Genomic DNA, 12588 nt, shown 5'->3' with positions numbered 1-12588 from the left:
AACCTGATTGTCCCCATTTCCTCTGTCTCATTGTTTGACACCATGTGGAGTCCTATTTCACTGCATAGATTAAAATTTAGCTTTTCTGATGTTAGTAGGCCTCCAGCCACAGCTTGGCTGTGTCAAAAGGACCGCTCAGGCTGCAGGGCCATGACCCCAAAAGTCAGGGCAGGAGAGCTGAACTCAGATCTCATGTCACACTCTGGTGGGAGAGTTCTGTATCTGGATGTATCTGTCTGGGTGAGGTCCCTCATCTTTGCCACGCACCTGGACTATGCTGGAATGATGTTTAGAAGTCAGAGTCGGAGTTGTATTTTATGGTGCATTTGTTTAACCAGGTGAGCTTCCAGTATGTCAGGTTCTCTGCGCGGTTTGGCAGTAGAATGCAACAACGCCAGGACAGCCACACAAGACAACTGTTCTAGATATGGCTTCAGGGAAAACTGAGACAGGGAGCTCCCAGAAGGGCTCGTAGCTGTTGAGAAAGAAACCCTGAGCAGAGCAGTGGGTGAGATTCTGTCTCGCTCAAGAAGGGAGGGAGGGGGAAGCAGGGCAGGTGGGTGCTCGCTTCCCATCTGATATGGGCTTCCACAGGCAGTAGTTTCAATGGGACTTAAATGTTATTTTGATCCCAGCCTGTTAATAGCAGGAGTTGCTGTAAGTAATGTCTAGAATCATCTGCTTAGGGGACCTGGAGGTTTGCAGAGGGGATAAGAGAATTTAATTTTTTAGAAGAACTATTTCATTTAAAGGAGCAGACTCCCAAGTAATAACTGACACCCAGCTGGTACTTGCTGGATTCAGTGCTGTTCAGTGCACCTTGGCCAAAATAATTAGTATGTTGTAAAAAAATGTAAATTACTGCCACTTCGACAAAGAATGACTTTTCCGTATTCTTTTTTTCCCTCATTTTTACGTTTAGACCCATAGATGTTTGCAACCTTGCCTGCGTTTTATCTTGCAGCCTACTTGGAGGAGATCCAGTCGGTGCGTCGCCACACCAACAGCGTCTTGGACAGCAGCAACACCTGCAACCCTCCCATCGTGGTTCACTGCAGCGCGGGGGTCGGCAGGACCGGAGTGGTTATCCTGACAGAGCTGATGATCGGGTGCTTAGAGCATAATGAAGTAAGTCAGCTTCTTTCTCAGGACAAACCCTGAGCTCGTTCCTTGACAAACTAGCTACATTTCTGAGGTTAAAATTAAAAGGTATTGAAGTGCTCTCCTTCTGTTACCTTTGTGAGACAAGGGCCTTAAATGCAACGGGCAGAGATTTCCCATGGCATGTTACTTGTAGTTTCCTGTTGAGTTGATATCGTGCATTTTTATTAGTATTATTTTAATACATTCAAAATTAGGGTTTTTTTCTCTCTTTTAAGAATTTAGTCTAATTCATACCTGTATTTAATTAACAGTCTAGAGACCGTGTCTTTATGAGGACTACCTGAGAGAGGCTGGGGAATAATGTCAGCTTCCCTGCTCTTTTAACTAAAGTTTTCTGCTCTCTAAATTCCTTTCTTGGACTCCTTCCTCTCGCTTGTCTTTAATCTCATCTGGAGTGAAACCTGTGTCTTAAGAAAGAGGCATGTGTATGTTGGGGAATCTTTAGGATCTGCAGCCAATATTACCAGACTAGTAATACAGTTTGGAGTTAAGAATAAGAGCACTGGCAGAGTAACCATGTGGAGCAACTTGCTTTTCATCTGTGTCTTGTGTCACTGGGGAACTGGCCAGGAAGAACATCCCATCTTGAATAGCAGTGTGCCACACAGTTTCAACACAACAGCTGTTGAAGCTGGGGATTTCTGTTGCCAAAGAAACTGCTCAAAGAACAAAACCTCTCGTAGAGATAAAAATGCAGCAAGAGTGACAAATAGACGTATATCATCTGTCCCTCCTGTTAATCATGAACTGGATGAGTTGCTTGAAATTCAGGGAGGGCTGGATGTACGCACCTGAAATGCTCACCTGCTTTCGTGTGTTACCATAGAGGAGGTACAGATTGGAGCCTTTCTGTGCAAGGCACTCTGCAAAGTACAGCTTTCTGGCTCATTCAAAAACGTGAGTCCTGAAGCAGGCAAGTACCAGTGCACTTTCCTCTTCATCACTGGTTTTTGAAAAAATGATGCAAGAAGTCATTTTTTGTTCTCTACTCTGTTAGCCCCCTCCAGCAGCTCGTTACTCTGTAGTTACACCTAGAGATCCTGGGCTCAGATCAGCTGAGATGAACCTCCTCTAAGTCTAAGCGTCGCTAGAAGTGAAGCTGTCCTGTTGAGCCGTGTCACAATTTACACTTTTTTCCTTTCCTTTTTATTTGGGGGTGGGGTACGTGGTGGGAGAAAGGGGGAGAAAGAGCGGGCCAGGCAGAAGGGACACACAGGTATGTGCTTTGGGAATCCTGCGGCTCCCTGTGCTGACTGCTGCTCAATAACTGGGATTTCTCTGATGTCCCTTAATTAAAGCATTCTTTTGTCTTGATTAATGGTGGAAATCATCATTAATATTAAAGACATTTTTCCTTAAGGGCTTTGTTGCTCTAGATTGTACTAAGTTAATATTTTTGGTTTGTTAAAACCTAATTTAAAAAAAGATTAAAAACCTTAACAGAATGTTTTCAGTTTGTGAGAAACACTTCCTTCTGCACAGAGAAGGTTCCTTTTCATGCAGCAGTTTCACTGGTTTATTTTTAAGCAGAATTATTTTTTTTCCTGATATAAAATGACATTACTTTAAAGTTTTCTTTAGTCTTATAAATTAATTTATTTCCTCAGAACTGTCCTAGTAAGTAGATGTATTAATGTTAACGTTTTAGCAGTGAAGGAAAAAAGGAAAAGGAGGTGAAAAATCCTGATACAGACCATCTTGGAAAGTCTGCAGCAGTGCTAGAACTAAACCCAGAACTCTTGATTTTGAGGTTTAGGTAAAAAGCCATGATTAATCAAATTTTATACAGCTTCAGTCTCTGTGGCTTCTGGGCATTTGCTGCTTGAGTCTAAAGCTCTGTATCTCGTTGCAGGGATATAGTTTCAGTAACTTGCTGTATAGTAAGTAATATGTCACATCATTACACCCTTACTGCTGTAGACACGTAGAACAAGAAAGTAATTGAGATCATGCCCTACCAGCTTCTAGTTCGGATTTGGCACTGGGACATTAGCTCATGATTGCAGCTGCAGTGCATTTTCATATGGGAGATCTTTTAGTTTGGGTGTCAGAAATGAGCCACATTTTTGTTTGTTCTTTTTGCAAATGCCACCTTAGCAAAGCATTGTGTGTCTTTTTTTGGCACATATGCTGTGATGAAGGTGAGTTTGAAGATTCTGCTCACCTGGAATAAAATGCGAAGCTGACTACAAATAGTGAGGTCGAATAGGCAGGATGGGTTTTTCTTTCAGTTCTGAGATGAAGTCAAAGCCTAATCCATTTTGAGGAGGTGCAGGCATCACTGTGTGCCCAGTAAAAATCACCGAACTGCTGAGAGAGGAATGTGACGTGCAGGTCGAAGCTGACCTGAGCTTTTGCTGCAGTTGCTCAGGTGAGATCAGGTTCTGCGTGACTCTGCTCAGCAAGGACCACGTGGCTTTCATAAGCATCTGAGTCGGCGGGGAGGCTTTCTCCGAGTTAACTGGAAGGAGCTTACATTTTGCTTTGCACCTGTTTGAAAATAATAGGACGTTACTCATCACATATCTTTACGCTTGTTGACTCTCTAGAGATGTCCTTTTAGAACAGCTTGTTGGGGTGTGTGGCAGAATATTTAGCCTTGTTGTCAGAAAGCGATAGTCTATGAGTTAGAGCTTGTTTACATGGAATGGAGATTCTGAGTTTTACATGTACAGTCAGAAATGGATATGCAGTTTGATTTTTGTTTTAAACTTTCCAGAAAGCTTCCAGTGTGCATGGAAGCCAACTCCATGCTCAGTTGCACCTCCAAGGGTTTGCAGCAACCTTAATTTGTTTCTCTGTCACTTGTACAGGCATTTTGCTGGTAATATTTCTCATCTCAGCCAAAAGGCTTGCTAAGTTCCTTTTTTTTTTTTTTTTTTTGGGTCTTTCTGGAATGGCAAATTGGCATTACAAAGTGCAGTTTTTGTCGCCTGATAGAGTAACTCTTCTTAAGTTTTATATCTTAAACTGCTCAAGAGCTTCCTCAAAAATAGCCTGAATCTTAGTGCTTCCACTTAACTCCTGCTGTAGAAAATTTGTATCCCTCACCTTGGGTCATATTACACGCTCTTTGAATTTGAGCCTGGCAGGCTGAGCTTCACGGCTCAGTTACTCCTGAATGGCTCCTCATGTACCTGTTGTAACAGATAAAGCACAATAACATCATAGGGTTTTTTGCTCCCTAAATGCAAGAGATATGATAGTAACACCTAATGAAATTTGCGGTCGTTTCAAAGGCTTTACCTCGTGGGCTTCTGTTTCTCACAGCTCATTAGTTTTTTGCTTTGGATGGTGACAGGGTGCCCGCACCCCCACTCGGTGGGGTTAGGGGGGGTGCTTGCACAGCGGATCTCCTGATCCATCCCTGCTTACTGTGCTTCAGTTCCTGCTGCAGAGCATTTTGAGAGCATACAAGTGGATTTCTTTTGGATGAAACAAAGCTGGAAGGTGCCTTCTTGGAGAACACCGATGTGTCCCAGCTGCTAGGGGATGTTCAGCAGACAGCAACAGAGCAAGGCTGGCCTGAAGTCTGCAAAACATGGCTTGTGGATATGGGGTTCTTGTTTCGCTTCACCGATGTGTTTCTTCTGGAGCGTTATTTGCCAGCATAGACTTGGCTGTGGGAGGTCAGGTGTCAGAGTTTATGGATCTTTTGGTGACAGTGAGCTGGAAGGATCAGTAATTTGCCTGCACTTTTAATTTTGTCTAAGGAACCTTTGTTCTTATGATTCCAATGCCTACTCGCCATTGGAAAAATCTTTCAGATCCTCCCTCTGTGAATAATTTTAGCCATGGATCAGAGCACAGCACACAAGTTGATGCACTTAGCCTTTAATCTGAGATAATACAATATATTTGGGTTATTTTACTGAGATGTAAATAGGTATATCGAAGCAGGAAAAACTCCAGAGAGAAGCAGCCTTTTATTAGGTGTTCAGCTGATGATCGGCTGCGAGGTAATCAGTGGTTACACAACTGGAAGACAAGTCTTCGGTCATTTGCACATTTACATCAGTCCAGAAATTCTTGTAAGCTTTAGTGGGGAAAGCATTGGATGCACAGTAATCTGTATGTACTACTGTCATACTCCTTGAAAAGAAGATTGATTTAAAAAATCGTAGTATTTCATATAACCATGCTCGGTTATAATTCATTATATTATATAACTACAATACAGTTCCCTGGGTCAGATAACCGATATTTGAGACAATGATTGTTTGATTTAATGAACCTACATCCTTATGCTTTTTTGTTTGCTTTACAGAAAGTGGACGTTCCTGTGATGTTGAGACACCTGCGGGAGCAGAGAATGTTTATGATCCAGACCATAGCCCAGTACAAGTTTGTCTATCAAGTGCTCATCCAGTTCCTGCAAAACTCCAGACTTATTTAATCTTTTTCAAACATCCCAGACCCAGCTTTGTGGATCTGACTGAACCTTACTGGTGAACAAGGGGAACTGCCTTGACAACACTGTGTGCATATGTTACGCTTTTGGAAGTTGTCTTGAAAGTAAGGAATTATTGTTCTTTACTAGAGTCTCCCATGGATTATTTTATACAAGACATAATTTATTTTTCTTGGGATAACTTGTGAAATACTTTAATAACTTGTAAAACTTCTAGTGACCTTCAAACTGAACCACATTTGGCATGACTGGTCTGCATTGTAATGTGTCCATAAGGAAAGCAATCCTTTGTCCAAGTAGTTTACTGGCTTTTATTTTGCTACACTGCTTCTGAAAATGAACATTTACTGGGCAGTAGGCTTTTTCTCACAAAGAACGTTTTTGGAGCCAGATATGTGGCTTCCATGGTAGAAACAAGACCTGCTAGGTGTCAGCTACAGCTCTGTAGGAGTGGAAGCTGAGGGAGCACAGGCCTGGAGCAGGGAGACCAGAGCCTCTGCACAAGCAGCAGAACGTGTTGCAGGGGGCTCAAACACAGGACCTTGTGAGGGCGGACAGTTTGGGGTGCTAAACTGTTTAAATTGCACAGTTACGGTTTTAGATTAGTCCTTGTAAAAAGCAATACTGGATCTTTTAAACGAGGCCTTTGCTACTGTCTGCAATCCTTGGAGGGCTTTGTAAGAGCTGAAGCAGGGCTGGGTGAAGTGCAGTGACCTAGAGCAGGATGGAGTCAGGCAATGAGGCTTTCTGGTAAATGTGGTGGCCTGTGGGTTGAACAGCAGAGGGATTTCAACTAAAAGCAGCTGAAAACAACTCAGTCAAGCACCTTCTCGAGAATTACACTGAAAGTTTTCTTGCCCTTGAGGCTCACCTCCTGTAGGAGAGGAATCTCATTTAAGTTAGGCATCTCCAGTGGCCTTAGTTTCACATCTGAACTATTGTCTTCAGCACTGTAATCATTTTACTTTCTAGTCATTTGAACTTTGTCAAAATAACCGATATGTTCTTTCCTCCATATCTGAGATCTCCAAATAGTGACACTTGAGAGCTTTAGCTCAGCGTCTGCCTTGATTCTTCTGCCATCACTGTCGTGTGGTTTATGAAGATATGGAACAGTCTTCCTTTCAGTACTGGCAAACCTCACTTATTAGGGTGGTTTTTGTATTAAATTGCACAGATCATCTCTCTTCTCCGGTTACTTCGGATTCTCCCTCCCATTTTTAATTATTATTTTATCCTGGTAGTGTTCAGGGATTCCAGTTAGCTTTAGGAGGATGTTGTATAAATACATAAAGGAAAAATGGTCCTTGCCTGAAGTTTACAATCAGAACAGAAAAGGGAAACAAACCTCCTCCACTGCATATCTAGGGCACAGATTCTCAGCTAGCGTGCCCTAGGCCAACAGTGACGTCTGTGACAGAGATAAGAAAAAAATCCACATGTCCTGTAAGTATCTCAGCAGATAGACCTGTTCTCCTCTCTCTTCCTCACCCTCTGTACCTCAGCACTGGTCAGCTGTTTTGCACAACTTGGTGCATACCCCTTTCTCCAAATTGTTTTATTTCACCGGAGTAAATCACCTTATTAACTACATTGCAGTGTGTGCACAGTAGCAGTTACTTATAGTTAGTTAGAAGTGATAGTAACTGCACTTTAAAAAAAAATTTAAAGGAAAAAAAAAAATCTTTAGCAAGTTGTGGTGGGACTCCGGCTCTGTCATTTCTGGTGTAAGAGACGGAAAGTTCTGGCGCAGAGGTTGCCCCCCTCCTCATGCATCTCTGCACACTGCCGCCCTCCCGCAGGCAGCCCAGCCGCGCTGCGCCTCCGCTGTCCTCTCGGGTGGCTGGAGAGTGGATCAGGCTGGAGAGGAGCCTTGGAGGTCTCTGGTTAACTTTGGAGAGGCTTGCCCAGCGTCACATCCCGTTTCAGAAATCTCCAAGATTTCGCAGCCTCTCGCAGACGTGATGCAATGCAGTTACTCCGTCACGGTGAAATTCTTTTTCTTGGTATCCCTTTCTCAGATAAACTTCATCTTCTAGTCCCATCTTTGCTCCTCTGTTGTACGCCCACCTCCGAACCCCTGGTCAATGTACAATGGCCTAAGCCTACAAAGCACTTTCATCTTCAGCACTCAAGGGACCTACACACCTTTCCCTAAAATCAGTGGGAGCTTCAGCTAAGGCTCTGTACCAAAATTTCTCTTAAACGTATTTAAAACTGCTGTGTTGATTTTTGAACTCTGCAATACAGGCGTAACGAGGTGACACGGATTCTGGTGGCAGCTTTTAGCTATCAACAAATGGTGAGGAGTTATTTAGCTGTAATATCTTGACCATGTTCCTTTTAGGGATCAGCTGAGTTTTCAGTCAACTTGAGTTTTCCTCTGATTTCTTCTGCCAATGCCAACATATCTCTTGTTAAATTAGCAGCAACCATTTAAAGTCTTTTCAGCGGCATCTGCATGATAATTGCGCAGAGATGCTTTATATCTGGGAAACAAGCCAAGGAATAAACCTTGAAGCAAAGTATATTAAATTAGTTATCTTGTTATAGCTTTTTGAATAATTTCCTAATGATGAATTGAGTTTGAACTCAGAGCTGTCAAGTCCCATTGCTCCACTTGGATGTGAGATGTAGAAAATCAGGAGGGAAAAGAATCTGTTCCTATGTTTTATTATTCAGCTCTTCTTGGCTGAAATGAATTCTTCTGTTTCTACAGTGAGAGCAGGAAAGTTATTGCATAAGAGAATGTACAGAGCTGGGTTTGAAAGGAAGAAAATTAAGCAAATGTTTGTTATGCAAAGATGCATCGTAGGTGTCTTGGAAAAATATTAATTGCAAAATGGCACCAAAAATCCTTTCTAAATTAAGTCAGTGCTTATTAATGAGCCAAGTGGCCACGGAGTAAACAGTCATTTTCAATTAACTCCTAATGTGGCTGCTGTGGTAGATAGAGGCCAATGTAACTCAGTTTTTCCCTTTCATTGTCAAAGAATGCTAATTTTAAACTTTTCCTTTCATCTGACTTCAGTGTAATTTTTCCTACTAGATTTTTATCTGGACTAGATCTGCTAATGTCAGAAGTTAATTGGGCTGGTGCGCGTCTTCAGAGGTTCCTTTCCGCCCCAGCTTGCAACCAAACCTCAGCGTGCCAGTGTTTTACGATTGAAATGTGAGACAGTTTTGTAGGGGAAAAACTGAACCTTCTGACTTCGAACCTGTTGTCGTTTTATCGGGCCGAAATTGTTTGGGCAGTGTTTCCTAACCTTTAGGGAGCGACAGGAAAATGCATTTTGCATCCAATTTCATTACTCATAGCGGGAACAAGGGCATGAGACTTAAAGCAACAGTCCCATTTAGTTTCTGTCCCGCAGACTTCAACAGCAGAGCCCTTGAGTAGAAAAGGAGGATGCTTTGGAGTTGCTGTCTGTTATATGGGGTTTTTTAACATCAAAGCATGAGAGTGGGTAGGTTCCAAGAAACCAGTTTCATCCATTTGGAGTAAAGTGTGGACTGAAAAATCTCACAAAGATGCATCAATGGTCAATGAATGGAGCTGCACCTTACAAGGTTGACACAAGCAGTCTCCTCCCAAGGTGCCCACGTTGCAGTCTGGCACGTTCAGCCAATGCTCCCCGACTTTTTCTGAGAGAACTCGGGGCAGGTGAGTAAATCAGACTTGGGAATCCATTGTGTATGATTTCCTATTTGCGCGCTCTTCATTTGTATTTTATTTTGCAATTTAAGACCCTTTTGTTTTTCTTTAAACCCTTACCAATGATAGTATCGAGGTTGCTGGCATCACATTTTTAGTGAAAGTTACGGTCTGAGCATTTCATACCTAACATTGCCTGATCAAGGATGGGAGAGATGAGGGCTGAGTTCTGATGCTGCTCAGTGCTGTCGACGTCCCATTTCCATCCTCCAGAGGCTGCACTGGAGGATGGTGGATGTTTGCTGCTCAGGTCCTGCTTGTTCCAGCTCCTCCACAGGCCCCTTTGGCACCTCTTGGCCTCAGCTGCCTGAGGAAAGACAGGGTTGTTGCCACAAATTTCCTCCTGTATAGGTATATAGGGACCCTAAATGCTCAGCCTTATCAGAAATACCTTTTCCCTAAACTAGTGTCAGATGGCAGGAGACACATCTGTGAGAACTTATTCAACCTATTGCTAATGCAGTCCTTCATAAAAAGTATATTGAAGGACATTTCTGTTCTACTTATTTAAATCAGTTGCCTCAGCTACAAATATTATTACATATTTGCATGATTTCAAGATCTGATTTTTGTTTCTTTAAATTACTCTCTTTTAAACAGACCAAAATGCAAATGACAAAACATAGGTTGGAAAAGAATGAGTAAGTCCCAGTGCTTCAATACAGATGGTCATTTTAAGCTAATAGATTATTTTTTGATCCAATACCTGCATAGCCCACAAGCAACTCTAAAATAAACGCTGATGGGCAATCGCGTGCTTGGATATAGTTCACAAATCTACAGGGAAAATTCAGCAGCTACTGACCATGCCGCAATCACAACAGCTGACTTCCCACCACTCTCCTGGGAGGAGGTGATGACTGAACTGTCGTCAGCCTCGCTGGCAGGTTCAGAACCGTGTGCTCAGAAAGTGGAAGCGTCAGCACGCAGCAGCTCTAGTGCATCACTCAGAGAGGTCAGAGTTACATTTCGCTGCTTGTCTTTTGTGGAAAAGAATGCTTCCCAACCAGAGAGGGAGGGTGGCACCCACTGCATGAAGTAAAGGATGCACCGTATTGAGGGAACAAATACCAGAACTGACCTTGAAAGGGAAGCGCTGCATGAAAATGGCGTTTGGCCACCCCTCGACAAAAATGGGTATAAATCTGCTGATGTGTAGTCCAAACCATATGGACTTTGGAGATGGGTTTTGATGCCAACAAGAGAAAGGTTGCAAGTCCAGAACCCCAAAGGCAATTGTCCTTGGCTCATTCTTAGTTTCCTGGAGAGGTTTTCTTGTATAATCTGGTGCTAAGGGAACTACAGATGTATCTGTAGAGAGGAGAACTACGTGCAGCCTTGGCTTGCAGGGACGTGATCTGAGGAAGGGAACAGCTGGCTGCCTGGGCTGTTGGGAGGTCTTAATCATAGATAAACTATTGTTAGATTGTGGAAAAAAACCCTTTAGTGCACAGGTCAAAAACAGCAGTGTTTGTTTATATAAATATTTAAAGTAAATAAATTTTGTCAATGTTTTTAGAGTATCTTAGACTACACTTCCCTCGGTTCCTCTCAGCCATTTTTCAGCTGGTGTTTCCTTGAAGTTCTGTTGCATGTGCTTTGCATGTGCCCACGCTGAGCTTCCTACAAGCTACAACAACAGGACTTTGCCTTTGGAGGGTGAACTGGGAGCCAGCGGTAAAAGAGCAGCTTTCACCGATGAATCCCAGTGCTTTTTAACAGCAAGGGCAAGACTAGTCCCTCAGTTGATCCCTAAAATGAATATAGTGCTTAGTAATTTTCACTCTTCCAGATCACCTGGGGAAGGAGTCGGGTGTTTTGGACACTCAGCTGCAGGTGTTTCAGGGGCTGTGTTCCCTGGTTAGGCAGGCAGGAATAACAGAGGAAGGCTTCCCCCAAAGTACTTCCATGGCAGGCTGGAGGTTACAGCCTGGACAGTGGCTGGGAGTTGACACTTGAAGAAATACAAATACATCTAGAGGAGGGTGCTCAGCCCCTCCTGCCCACCTGCCAACCAGGCCCTTTGGGGCTTCCTGAGGCGAAAGTTATATCCCGCTTACTGTGTTAAATAACTGCTGATGGATCCATCTTCCATGGGTCGCATCACCTTTACTTCAGAACCCAGTTAGTCCTCTGGCCTTCACAATGTCCTGTCTTGGTGAGTTCCACAACTTAGTTATACATTACGTCTATAAGAACGTCCTTTTCATGTATGTCAAAAGAAAGTATTTTCTTGCTGCTACTTGGTCTTTAAAAGAAAACAAATCTTTAGTGCCAGAAATACTGTTAATAGGATGTTTATCCTGTTGAGATTGTTCCATATGGAAATCATGTTTTCCTCATTAGTATAAGTACCTTTCTTTAGCTATTTTACAAAGGAAAAAAGTTTACACATGCAGATGACTGTAATATTCCCATATCTAATTGTGTGGGGTGTGTTAAATAATGTTTAAGTAAGTTTTATGTCACTGGATTTTACTGTCCTGTTTTACTTCAGTATTTTGATGCTTCCCGTTTTATTTGTTCTGTAATTCTGTACATGACAGTTTAGCACAGAACAGTGATCAGAATCTCAGAGCCTCGTATGTACACATTTTGTAGAGAAATGAGACATTGGTTATCTGCCCTTCCTGCCCCCGACTCCCTCCTGTTAGGGCTGAATGGCAGAACTATTCTATGCTATTGAAAGCCTTTAAAAAAAAAAATCTATGCATGCTATTTTATATTCTAATGTATTATTCATATCAGTACATAAGCTTATGCTTATCAGTTTTATCTTGTGTATAGAACTGATTACTTTTGACAGTATTTTTGCACTGTTTCTTTTCTTTCTCTTTTTATAAAGTTTTATTCAGCATTAATTGACTGCAATAATTTTTTTACTCCTTTCACTGCCTTTGTGTAAATAGTTTCTTGTATGCTTTTGCAAATATGAGAATGTCTTCAGTCACTACAGTTTTTTGGTAAGGCTGTCCTTCCTATTCACAGTATACAATAAACCATTTTTTTCAAGGAAAACTATGCTCGTGTTCTGTCCTATACCAGGTTAAGGTTTTGTATTTGCACCTACCATGCTCGCCTTAGTTTCCCATGTTAAATTGGGAGGCACAGCCAAGGCCACAGTGAACTTTGAAGAACCTCTGTAAACCGCAATCCGAGTTTTGCAGGGGCAAGGCTCCCACTGGTGTGCATGCTTGGCTAATCCATCTGGGATCTGGACAGATCTTCTGAAATGATGGTGCTATTTCCCTTTTGCTTGACAAGAGAAAGTTAAGATAAAAATAGTCAGCTGGTGCCC

At 42.4% G+C, this 12588-nt stretch overlaps 1 protein-coding gene across 1 annotated transcript in view; it reads left to right on the top strand.

Moving 5' to 3' along the window:
* Nucleotides 1-12234, top strand: part of PTPN14 (protein tyrosine phosphatase non-receptor type 14) — a 120860-nt gene extending 108626 nt beyond the window's left edge. Inside the window, exons 18-19 of the mRNA XM_065630519.1 lie at nt 965-1128; nt 5432-12234. Of these exons, the coding sequence (XP_065486591.1) occupies nt 965-1128; nt 5432-5560 (293 nt within the window). The 3' untranslated portion in view covers nt 5561-12234. The remainder of the gene's footprint in view (nt 1-964; nt 1129-5431) is intronic.
* Nucleotides 12235-12588: the final 354 nt, after the last annotated feature.

The sequence above is a fragment of the Caloenas nicobarica genome, chromosome 3 (assembly GCF_036013445.1).
Source record: "Caloenas nicobarica isolate bCalNic1 chromosome 3, bCalNic1.hap1, whole genome shotgun sequence".
NCBI classification, from domain to species: domain Eukaryota; kingdom Metazoa; phylum Chordata; class Aves; order Columbiformes; family Columbidae; genus Caloenas; species Caloenas nicobarica.
The sequence above is the reverse complement of the archived record's forward strand: the minus strand, read 5'-3'. Positions and strand labels throughout refer to the sequence as shown.